This window comes from Lissotriton vulgaris, chromosome 6 (genome assembly GCF_964263255.1).
Source record: "Lissotriton vulgaris chromosome 6, aLisVul1.2, whole genome shotgun sequence".
Lineage (NCBI taxonomy): Eukaryota > Metazoa > Chordata > Amphibia > Caudata > Salamandridae > Lissotriton > Lissotriton vulgaris.
In genome coordinates this window covers 1,626,888,400-1,626,901,232 of record NC_141694.1, presented here as the reverse complement: position 1 = coordinate 1,626,901,232, position 12,833 = coordinate 1,626,888,400, and the positions used below count along the sequence as shown (strand labels likewise).

The 12,833-nt window shown below is 41.7% G+C and overlaps 1 protein-coding gene across 1 annotated transcript in view; it reads left to right on the top strand.

The window, feature by feature from the left end:
• PPM1B (protein phosphatase, Mg2+/Mn2+ dependent 1B) overlaps positions 1 to 10,760 on the top strand; it is a 183,418-nt gene extending 172,658 nt beyond the window's left edge. The window contains exon 6 of the mRNA XM_086927796.1: positions 8,944 to 10,760. Within this exon, the coding sequence (XP_086783922.1) occupies positions 8,944 to 8,973 (30 nt within the window). The 3' untranslated portion in view covers positions 8,974 to 10,760. The remainder of the gene's footprint in view (positions 1 to 8,943) is intronic.
• Positions 10,761 to 12,833: the final 2,073 nt, after the last annotated feature.

The following is a 12,833-nucleotide window of genomic DNA, read 5'->3' as shown; positions in this document are numbered from 1 at the left end:
CACTGGGGGAGGGACTGACTCCATGTGTACTTGCACAAACCATCTGCCACCTCTTTGAGGCAAATCTTGTTTTCCTGCAGGAGATGTCAGACGTAGGCTCTGTGCCGCATAATTTTACTACAGGGTTCCTATTTCGATAAAACTACTGAGACCCTCATGCGACGTATGGCCCGACCCGTTCTCCCTCCACCCACCTCCCCCGCCGCCCCCACTCCAGCCACCTCGACTAGTCAGTCCTGTGCTATCCAGTACCGCCAGGGCCCTTCAAATCCCTATGAGGAGCAACCCCTCCTGCCCAGGGTCCCTTCAACAACCCCTCCTACCCGCCGCGACTCACGGATAGCCCCTTGCAAGGGGCCTCCTTCGAGGCCGCCGTGGGTGTGGAGTGTGCTGTGTTGCACCTTTAGAACTCAAGTCGCTATTCAACCCGAGGACGTTGTGCCTCAAAATGCACCCCCTTTCAGCAGCCCTTCTTGCTAAGCAGGCACCCTGACCCCAAGAGCCACTCCACGCCCTGTGCAAGGTGTGCACACCCCCACCCACCCCTCGCGATGGAACATCTTGGCAGCCATGTTGGACCTGCGCAGGTGCGCAAGGCGGAGGCTGCCTCAAGTCCCGAGGAGCCAACGGTAATTATTGTTGTGAGGGAATTAGAGCAAACTGTCAGCAGCCTGGCCCACCCATGGGCACTGTGCCCACAGCAGGAACTCCCTGCACCCTACCCAAATCACAGCACGGGGGAGACTGGTACAGGCGCCACACTTTGGAACGAACCAACACCTGCAGAGACTGACTGGCTGGCCCGCCTGCCCCTCCCCCTTACCTTTGTGCTGGGTAGGAGCAGGTAGGGTCCTACTGCAGGGAACCCCTTTGACTCACCCCTGAAGAGGAAGGCGCCGCTACTATATTTACAGCAGGGGCCCCACTCACCCTCCTCAGTCACAGATGGGGCAGGTACGGTGCCCGCAGCAGGGAACTCCTCTAACCCACCCCTGCAGAGAAGGGGCAGGGTTTGTGCCCACCGCTGAAAACTGCCCTCACCCACGTCTGCACATGAAGGGACCGGTACGCTGCCCAGTGCATAGTCGTCCTTTTGCTGGTCTCTAAAAGGAGTTGTACATAGAAAGGACAGGAACAAACCTGGGCCTGCAAGAAGACCTCACTCATCCTGGACCAAAACCGCTCCACCCAGCACTGGCCCTAAAGAGCAAACGTTCGATGCTTGCTCGTCTTAGTCGCATTTATTGTGTCACTGGAATCGCAAATATACACGTAGCCTGGTCCCATTGTTCCTGGATTAAAGCATCCACAGCAGGGATCTGAGTTTGACGTCGGTGTTGCTGGTTTGTATCCTGGCGGGCCACGTAGCCTTTCATATTTCTGAGGATGATGCATAGAGTATATCAGACTGTCCATGGCTCCAAGAGACACTGGATAATCCGCATTGCCAGCAATCATGTTTGATTCTGACAAATGGGGGAGGGGTAAAATCTTTAATCAGTTTTCTTAAATACAAGGGAAACATTCTGGTGGATCTGCAACATTATAATGTAATGAGCAGAACAAAATGATTAGAATTTTCCTTCCTTTTGTTTATTTTTGTGTTTCCTGATAATGCCACTCTTAGCATTGCTTTTACTGCAGAATTTTTTCCCAGCCTCGGTCTTTAGGGTTACATCTGTATCGACCTTCAGTCTTTGAAAACCACAGGAAGTTATACTTGGACAGATGGCAAAAAGTGTACCTGAGATGCATGGAATTGTACAGTAGTTGTAGTCTTAAGATGCATCATAGTTTTTAACAAAACCTGCAACATAAGCATGTGAAAGGACAGAACAGATGATGGTATGAGACATTGTGTATTTCACTGTACTGAGTTGGGAGGTTTTGGCAGCTACATGGCTTGGAGGCCATTTAAATCGTGCAATATGCTGTAGGATGTGCATTCTTTTCCCTTTTCCTTTTACAGTACCACCTGTGTCACCAGACTGATTTTTCCTCTATGGTATCTAAATTGTGATATGTTGCCTACTGCTTTGCTTGATGATAACTGCATATGGCAATAACATGAAGATTTAAGGCATATACAACCATATAAATTTTATGCATGATGTACAAGTCCTTCAACCCCTGCTAGACAGAATCTTTTCATACTGAAACGATTAATTTATGGTTACTTGTAATTTGCTTTTGACATCTCACTACTGCAGTTTTTTTTAAACATAAAGCTAAAACTTGCATTTAAACATGCAAGCAACAAAATCAAAATTTACATTATAGTCATGCCACAACACCGATCTATTATTGCATGGAAGTGGCATGTCTCGAAAGAAGAACACATGTATTTCCACGCATGTACAGAGTGCGGGGTGGAGCGTAAGCAGGATCTGACTGCTGTTTAACCTAAAATGAGAAGACCTGTTGCATACTCGCGTGCTCGGGTCAGCAAAATCCGCATCTCTAACACGAAATGAGAAGACATAGCTCCCATGGTCCAGCTCACAGACGGCAGGAAGGTAGTGAGGTAATGTAAAATGATTGCGCTCCTCCTGCAAAGATTGTGAGGGGCCCTCAGGCTTCCATACCTCAGAGGCATGCATAGACCTTGGGCTGAAAAAGGGCACCCTGAAGCACCGCAGGGGGTTGGCTTGTGGCCCTGGCAAGAGGCGGCGGACTGCGCCCCCTACAGGCTGAGCGTCAGACCAGCTTCTTACACTGTCTGGTCTGAAGGAGTGACGCCAGCTCTGAGCGAGGGCAGCATCAGTAAGCTGAGGCTGAGGCTGGGGCCACACTGCTATTAATGCTGACTCTTGAATAACCTGACTCCAGAATAACCTAATTCTAGGGTTTGTGTGTGTGAGGTCCACACTGGAGTGTTGCACACTGCCGCCAATGCGATGCAGAGTCCTGAGCATAGGTGTCGCCGTCAATGGTTCCAAAGCATTCTTCAAATGCAGGTTCCAGGGGTTGCATCTAAGTGGAAGGACTGTACATTGCATCCTTTTTGTGGCCGTACATATTCACTGCTAACACCCGCATAACCCTGAAATATATCCCATTGGTTCAATGAATAGCTGCAGAACCATATCTAAAATCAATGCTCAGTAATATCAATTCACACAGATATTCATTGTCCAATAAATTTATAACAGCTATGTGTCACTAGATTAAACCGAAACACAGCAGTGCTCGTAGGTTTCAATGAAAGCATATCACAAAAAGCAAATTCAGTCCGAGTCGCTCTGCTTCCTTGATAGCCAGCGGAAGGAAAAGGATAGCAAAGGTCTCGCATTACTGAAAGTTTTGAGCTATTTGAATAAACAGCTCTTCATGGCAGCCATTAAATAGGTTTGTTTAGTTTGAGAATTATCTGAACTTCTAGGAATGCATAGTTAAAGCAGTTAGCTTTGCCATAAGAGGTTAGATGATAATCCCACTACCGAATTACCTTCTGATCCTCTATCAAGCCTTTAGTGATTGTGTTCTCCGTGGTTTCTTGCTCTTTTCCACTACGGTCGTCTCTAGCAGCCAATACCTATTAGTGGCTATTTACGTGCAGTGTGGTTGTCATGTGCTTTTATCATCTGTGAAGCACTAGTAAATCAGGATCTGTTTTGTCACGTTGGTTTTCTCTTCATGCTCAAATTGTTTCCTCACGGTTTTATCTAGAATCTCTGTCACAGATTCTGATACTTGGGACTATCGGTGTGCTGCTCGTGAAATTTCGAGAGTCCTGACATAAACACTGGATACTTCACAGTGGAAAAGCCTAGGAATTCTCAATGCCTACTTGAAGTATGTAGGCTGAACAGTATTCTCCGGTGTTACCTATGCTCAAAACCTGGCGAGCATCTTTGAAAGACTGTCTGCATGCATTTGGCTTTAGGAATGCCTCCACATTATTTTCTTTTACAGCCACAGCCGAGGTTCCTACTGCTGTTTAAATTCTGGCTATTTCAGATGATGATCCTATTTTTTGTGGAGGTCATAATAAAACTACATATTCAAGCCAGCTTTTGCTCCAGAAATTGAGACTGGTATTTGGATTAATAATTTAACCCCGGAAATAGGAAAGTAGGAAGTAACTGTCATAATTTAGGAATTTAATAAACATCGACTGCATACATTACAAAGCCACACAAGATATTTTTACAGGTAAGTATCCAGCCTACCTTATTGAATTTGTTGCAGGTACCGAAACAATGAAAACCATATGTTTCAGGCCTTATATAGTTAGGAATTAGCATTTAAAAAGCCTTTGAAATTCACTCCTAAAACTATAAGTTTTAGGGGTGTTATAGTTAGCTGGACATTTCACTCATATAAAACCATTGAAATTGCTCCTATATAGTTAGTTGTACTAACTATATTTCGCGCACCTGCAATCCACTGCTGATGATGTCACATATTACATCATTCATGACCTGGTCAGTGACATCACTGACGACATCTCAAATGACATCACTGATGACATCATCCAGTGAATGTGGTTTGCTTTGTTATTTAAATATGCATTAAATATATATACTAGCAGCCCGCTCCAGCTTTGCCTGGTGCAGAAAGGGGCTGGGGCCAGTACACCCGCCCCGACCCCCTCCCGCCCAGACTCACTCGCGCCCCCCTCCCGCCCAGACTCACTCGCGCCCCCCTCCCGCCCGACATTTTCATTTACTGCTGCCTCCTTCTTTCCTCCCCCTGCATCAGTCTCACTTTCCCTTTCCTTACCTGTGCCGCCGCTCCTCACTGCACAGCCGCTCGTCACTGCACCGCCCTCCCCCTTCGTCGTCATCACGCACGTCGTGTCGCGGCAAGCGCTAGGTCCCGGCAGGCGCTTCTTTCAGGGGACTACTTTGTTTACAAACATAATTTTTTTAATTTACTTTTTTTTTTTTATTTAAATAGCCTATGTCCATCTACACACCTTGACATTTTCATAGATGTATAGGGTGTGTAGATTGGCGCTGTGGTTCCCGAGTTTATCTGGCCAAAAGGTGCAAGTTCTCTTTTTAATAGTAGTATAGATATATATATAATATATATCAATTTGCATCGAAGAAAGAGTGTATATATAAAAATAAATATTTGGATGGAGGATTTAGTAGCAGTGTAATTGACTGTTTACTTTACCAATTTATAGTGTCTCACTAAATATAGTGGATAGTGATTAAACTGCGTGAATATCTGTATCACTTTGTCAATTGTTGTGTAAACTGGTTCTCCAGTTGGTTACTAGGTATGTGAAAGTCTATATTAGTTATTGATTAGTTAATTGAGTGTTTGTATGGGAGAGTGAATGTGTGTGGGGTTCGGTGGGGGGTGTGTGACTGCCCAAAGATGTGTGAAGAGTTGATTCAGTATATATAGGAAGTTAAAACTACATGTTCTAACTGTTGTTTGGGTGAGTGAATATCTTTATGGGTGTGTTGATGAGCCAATATATTTCTCAATGGTACATGTCCAACAAACTACAAAAATAAAAGGCAGTGTATGTGTCAGTTGTTGTCTATAAATAAGTATACATAAGACTCAATGATCGTGTGAGTGACTGTATGGATAACTGTCTACTTGTAATAATGAATTTTAATACACTAAGAATTACTATCTAAATGAATAGATGAAGTGGTGTTTGTATAAGTGTGGAGCTAAGTAAGTATGCAAGTATGATCCATTGTTTTTATAAGTGAGTAGGATTACTTATGTGAATAGGTTGTGTGCTGGTGTGTAATGTCGATATAGGTGTATCAGTATTTTTGATAGTGTTCTATTTTTCATTGACAGAATGTATGCGTGAATCTACAGGTAAGTGATTAGATGTGTGTATACATCTAGGAATCACTGAGTGGGTTTTTAGATACTTGTATTGCTGTGTCAATGGATTCAAATATGATACTCTGTATTTTACAGAGTGATAAAAGATTTTACTAGTGTATGAAAAGGTGTATGTGATTGTCACGTGGATGATGTCATCCGTGATGTCATTTGAGATGTCGCAGTGATGTCACTGACCATGTCATGAATGATGTAATATGTGACATCAGCAGTGGATTGCGGCTGCGCGCAAATATAGTTAGTACAACTAACTATATATGAGCATTTTCAATGGTTTTGTATGAGTGAAATGTCCAGCTAACTATAACACCCCTAAAACTTATAATTTTTTGAGTGAATTTCAAAGATTTTTTAAATGCTAATTCCTAACTATATAAGGCCTGAAACCTATGGTTTTTTCAGTGGATTTGCAAGTTTTGTTTAATGCTAATTCCTAACTATATAAGGCCTGAAACCTATGGTTTTTTCAGTGAATTTCAATGGTTTTTTAAATGACAATTTTTAAATGTATTAATTTTTTTTTATATACTGATTTACTAAATTTTTGCAGGCAGGTGTTCAGAGGGCACGCCCCCTTTTTACAACACTGCAGCGCAGCTCCATGGCTCTTACTGGAGATACCTGTTGGACTAGTTCCCTCTAGGGGACCTCTGTATTGACCAGAAATTAATTCCCCAAGTTAAACTGTGCAAACACGCCTGTAGAGTGTTCTAAATTGGGGGATTAATTTCCCTTGCATACTGGGGGTCCCTAGGGGCCAACTAACCCACCATGAGCCTCCATTATGCACCAGGGGGCTGCGTTGCTTTTCCCCGGGGGGTGGTGGTCCCCGGGGCAGTGTAGGGGGGGATTGGGGCCCCCCCCCCCACACATCTTTATCACAATGCCCCCGCGATTTTGTTCCCCCGGGGGTAATTTGAAAAAAATAAACTGGTTTAAAAAAAGAATGTGGCCTTGAAGGGCCTTGTGGGACCACCTGGGCAGGCCTAGGGGGTCAGGGTGTTTCTATCCTGCCCCCATTTTGTGTTATACACGTTTATCTGCTTTCTTGTGACTCGGTCTACCGAGCACAAGATGGCTGCCAACACTTTTTGGTATGAAGTGTTGAAAGCCAATGAGCATGCAGCTCCTGCTCGGAAAGTTTTAGAACTCATTCAGGGGGCAGGGTAGAATCACCCTGATCCCCTAAGCCTGCTCAGGGGGTCCCACAAGGACCCCCAAGGCCCCCACCCAAATCTTTTTTTTTTTTTTGGAGGGGGAATCGCTAGATGCGCGCACCCCGCGATTTTTGAAAAATAATTTTTTATTTTTTTTATTTTGGGCAGGCCTAGGGGGTTAGGGTGCTTCTACCCTGCCCCCTTTTTGAGTTCTACACATTTGTTTTTCTGCTTTCTTGTGCCTCAGTCTACCGAGGCACAAGATGGCTGTCATCAATTTCTGTTTTTGAGTGTTGCCAGACAGTGGCAGCCAATCAGCATGCAGCTCGTGCACTGGAAGGTGCTCCCACGGTGTGCGCTTATAGATATGTACATTTTTTCAAATTCGATATTCTCAACTACTGGAGGGTTTTAAACAAAAGGGCGATCTGCGAATCAGATTCAACCATTTTGCCAAATTTCTTGTAATTCCATTCAGCCGTTCGGGCTGTAGCCGTGTCCAATCGTCCTATGGAAAATAACATGGGGAAAACACGTTTTGGGACCCCCCTTTTTTCTCGGGCCCCCGCTTGACTAATCTACCCGAGACTTTCAGGGAAGGAGCGGAACGGGCCATCTTCATATACCTACTGGCAACTGCCAGTAGGTAATATATGTAAATACATATATGTATATATATATATATATGTAAATATATATCAGGAAATTTGCACACATCAATTGCGGTTAGATTGGACAATACAAATTCTTTTAATCTGAGTTTTTTTTTCTAAAAATAGACCTTTTGTCTTTTATTGCAAATAATGAATATATAATAATTGTTCACACTTTTTTATATATTTCCCTCCTGATTGTGATTTTAAAGAATGTAATAAGTTATGCAATATGTTAAATTATTTTTGCGTATTTTGCACTGCATATATGTTTCACAAACAATTGTCCAAGTTTGGATAGAATGGCACTGCGCCATTTATTTAACACTTATTTAACACAAAGAAAGATTGGTATGATTACTGATCACTACAGGGTTAACAAGGGTAGGCCATGTACAACTAGCGCCACCCCTCTTTTTTGAGCTCAATAAGTACCCTCATCACTTTCAAGCAATGTATCATGTGATCAAGCCTCTGGCTAGAGGCGAAACGCGTCATGCGGGCTTGCTGGGTGCTATTCTGCTTCACGGAATAAATCACTGATTATGCACCAGAATTGGGTCTGACTTATTCGTTCTCAACAGTCCAAGCAGAGTGACTGAGATGCAGTAGCGTCGGACGGAGTGAATATATATACATATATATATGTTTCACATCATTGGCTACACCTTTTCTGTAGTACCTTGAACTTTTATGAAGAGAACATCCAGCAAGAAAAAAACGGATTGAATTCTATTCTGAGTTAGGCTGCCAAAATAGAGATTAACAGTACTTACAAGTTATGTTGTGGAGGGTCGGTCGCCTCTCATTAATTTGAAAATATTAACTCAAAAGGGAAGGAGGAAAGAGTGAACCGCATATGCAGAATTGTAAAATAAACTGTGCGAATGGCAAACCTTTTCAATGGTAGAGTATCTCTAGAGCCAAGAGTATGTGGGTGACTGCTTGTAAAAATGTGTAAGCAGTTACCGAAATTCTCTGGAGACAAGCAGCAAATTAATTCAGAAAGACGTTACCAGACACTGGACCACATGTATGGAGTAGAAATGGTAAAACTGATGCTGGTTTTGTGTGGTTAAGGCAGGGATACATGTACATTAGGTCAGCCTTGTATCATCTCTCTTCCTCATTCTGGTTCGATGTTCTATAACAATGAATTAGTACTGTTTGTTTAGGGACATTCATTCTATACTGCTAAAGTGTTGTGTATTTTCACAGTGACGTTCTATTTTTACACTTGAGTTTTGTTTTAGAGGTTTTTTGCTATAGCGAGATTTTAAATATGTTTTTCTTTTTCTTTTTAGGGTGGTGGAGATCTAGAAGATCCGTGGTAGCCTTACAAAATCTACTAAGATGTTTTTGATTCTGACAAACGGGGGAGGGGTAAAACCTTTAATCACAGTTTTCTTAAATAGAAGGGAAACATTCTGGTGGATCTGCAACATTCTAATGTAATGAGCAGAACAAAATGATTAGAATTTTCCTTCCTTTGTTCATTTTTGTGTTTCCTGATAATGCCACTCTTAGCATTGCCTTTACTGCAGTATTTTTTTCCAGCCTCGGTCTTTAGGGTTACATCTGTATCGACCTTCAGTCTTTGAAAACCACAGGAAGTTATACTTGGACAGATGGCAAAAAGTGTACCTGAGATGCATGGAATTGTACAGTAGTTGTACTCTTAAGATGCATCCTAGTTTTTAACCAAACCTGCAACATAAGCATGTGAAAGGACAGAACAGATGATTGTATGAGACATTGTGTATTTCACTGTACTGAGTTGGGAGGTTTTGGCAGCTACATGGCTTGGAGGCCATTTAAATCGGGCAATATGCTGTAGGATGTGCATTCTTTTCCCTTTTCCTTTTACAGTACCACCTGTCTCACCAGACTGAATTTCCTCTATGGTGTCTAAATTGTGATATGTTGCCTACTGCTTTGCTTGATGATAACTGCATATGGCAATAACATGAAGATTTAAGGCATATACAACCATATAAATTTTACGCATGATGTACAAGTCCTTCAACCCCTGCTAGACAGAATCTTTTCATACTGAAACGATTAATTTATGGTTACTTGTAATTTGCTTTTGACATCTCACTACTGCAGTTTTTTTTAAAAAACAAAAAGCTAAAACTTGCCTTTATTATAATGTAAATTGTGATTTTGTTCTAAATGTGGTTTTGTATAGTTTCCTCTTGATTTTTCAGCCCAAGACTGACTGGTCTTGTGTGATATGGGTATCATTTTTAATTGTATGCATTATTTCAGAGCTTAAATTATCACATTGAGATTACTATAAATACAGTTAAAATGATCTATTTTAAATCTTAGAAAATACTACAGAGATATTTTCATGGGTTCAGTAACCTTTCATTTTATAAGCAATGGGCATGGTACAGAGTGGCCGTCACGTATGGTACTTGAAGATTCTGAGTTTAATTCTATTTTTGCAATAACCTTTTTTTATTATTCTTTTTGAGTTGTGCATGTATTGAGCCCCGTTACTGCTGACAATGGAGAAGAGTAAAGTATTTATCTAAAAGATGCTATTTGGGAGGGGTAGCAATGAATGTATCCATCTGTACATGATTTACATGATGTGGATGCCTTGTAATCATTTTCCAATTTGTTTATACTGTTTTCAGTGAGGATGTTATTGCCCTTGTGTGTAGATTATGATGAGTCATCAGCTGGTTTTGTGTGAAATTGAATTCATTATAATCCTCTTTAACTTTATCTTCCTGCTGAGTTTGTAAAACTTTTTTTTTTTTTTTACAAACTGGTACGCAAACCAGCTTTCCCAATCATTTTTCATTGTGTATTTGATTTCTTTTTCTGTCAAACGAAGATTGCCACAATATATTTTATTTATTCATTAGATTTTAGCCTTGTAAGTTAAAGTGTTCTAAATGATAATGTTAACAGGTATTTGTCCCGTTACTGGGTTTTTGGGTTGTTTAAAGATTGGGAATGAAGAATGCAAAATGGTTTGTTCAGACTGTCTGCTCTTGTCCAACCCTGTACTGATAGAACCTTCTCAGTATGATATTGTGATGTTTCATACAATACAGTGAACATAACCAACTTGTTATCTTCAATAAAGGATTGCTAAAACATTGTAGATGCTCATATCCTCTATAAACTTGTGTTGGAGATTGTCTTTGTACTGTATTCATTAATTTCAAAAGATATTTAAACTCCTGAAATAGTCAACCTGTAAATAGATGACCTTGAATCATTTTAGATCTCAAATTGCTCTATTACTGGCAGACATTAGTACCTATACTTTCGTTTTCAACACTGCCTACCACATTCCATCACTCCAAGTATCGCTTTAATAGTCACTGAGATAGACAGATCTGCAAACATTAGAAAAAAATAAAATAAACACATTTTTTTTAACTGCCTTCAGTTCCAGCAATCCCAGGGTAACATGATTTGTACACGGACAGTCCATTTCATTGAACATTTGAGGCAGTTTTACAGAAATCACAATTTACTATCTTAAAGCCTTTGGAAAAATCAGTGCAGCATTCACCAGTTGTGCCTTCCCACTTTGTAATCATTGCTTTGGCCCCTGGAGTGCATGTTGTGCACAATTGTTTTTTTTCTTTAGATATCTGGTTGACATGCAAATAGTTCAAGAACCACTCATTAGGCAACTCCTGTCTACTTTGAGGGCTAGGAGAGCAGTGTTTTTGAAGGTTGAATGAATGAATGAAAAAAATTCTAACATGCAAATGCCCAGAGGCATCTTGGCGCTAGTGTAAATTAGTCTCCTGTAACTGAATGATTAGTTTAGGAATGCAGAAAGACCAGCTGGGTTAGTGCAAAGAGCCAGGTTTTTACAACCTTCCTGAACTTAGTTAGGAATGGGTTCTGAAATTGAGGCAGGCTGTTCCACAGAAGGGCTGTTGACCTTAAAAAGCTTTTCCCTCCCCATGTGGTTTTCGGAAAGGGAGGTACCACCAAATGTTTAGAGGAGGCAGAACGAAGTGGCCTATTGGGATATACCATCTTAAATGTTTCCTGAAATAGTGAGGGCCCTGTCCATGAACGGTTATGTAAGCCATGCAAAGGGGCTTGAAGGCAATCCGTGGTCTAAACCAGTAGCCAGTGTAGGTTTTTTATGGCCACTGTAGCTAACTGTGACTTGGCAATTTTTAGTAAGAAGTGAGCTGCAGCATTTTGCAGCATCTGAAGTTTCTTGAAAGGAGACCCAAAAATTAGAGTAGAGGCTGTTACAGTAGTCCAGTCTCCCCAATACCAATGAGATGACCACTGTTTTGTAAAGCTCAAAAGGAAGGAACTTTTCAATATTTTCACAAGCCATAAGGAGTAATAGAAGGCTGTTGTTACCTTGTTCACTTGTTCTTTGAGCTTCAATTTACCGTCTATCATTTTTCCCAGATTTGTGACCGTTCCCACGGGGGTGCCTTGAAGTTGTTCCAAAAGACGTTTTTTTCCCCAAATATCACTTTTTTCTTGGAGGAGTTAAGCTTTAAGCAATTCCCATCCATCCACTTACTGACCTCATTCATACAGTTCCTGAAGGCATCTCCACCTTTAGCGTAGTTCTTGGCAAGTAGCACCACAATTTGGGTGTCATCCGCATATCATGTAAGACAGGCCAAGTGATTTAATAAGTGTGGCTAATGGAGTTACATAGAGGTTGAACATTGTTGGGCTCAAAGATGATCCCCGTGGGACTCCACAAGGCAGATGGAATGCTTTTAACTTAAACTCTCTTGTTTCCATTTTTTGCCTATTGGATAGAAACGATTAGAACAAGGCGGGGCGAGACTTTCGATCCCTAGCCCCTTCAAACAGTCTAGCAACATGTGATTGACCATGTTGAAGGCCGCAGATAGGTCTAAGAAGACCGGAACCGCGTTGCCTTCCCCATCCAGGGCTGCTTTCATGTCTGTTGCCACAACCAGAGCACATTAGGTGCTATGACGCTTTCAAAACCCAAATTGGGTGTCATCTAGAAGATGATTGTTGGCAATACAAACCTGATTTGTAAGATCAAATCAGGTTCCCCTCTTGATCCTTGCCCCCCCACTATAATGAATAAACTACAGAATGTTATTACACAGCCGCTAACTGAAATATGCAACTCCATACTTAAATCAGGTGTCTACCCAGCAAGCTGGAAGAAGGCCATTGTTAAACCTTTAATTAAAAAGCC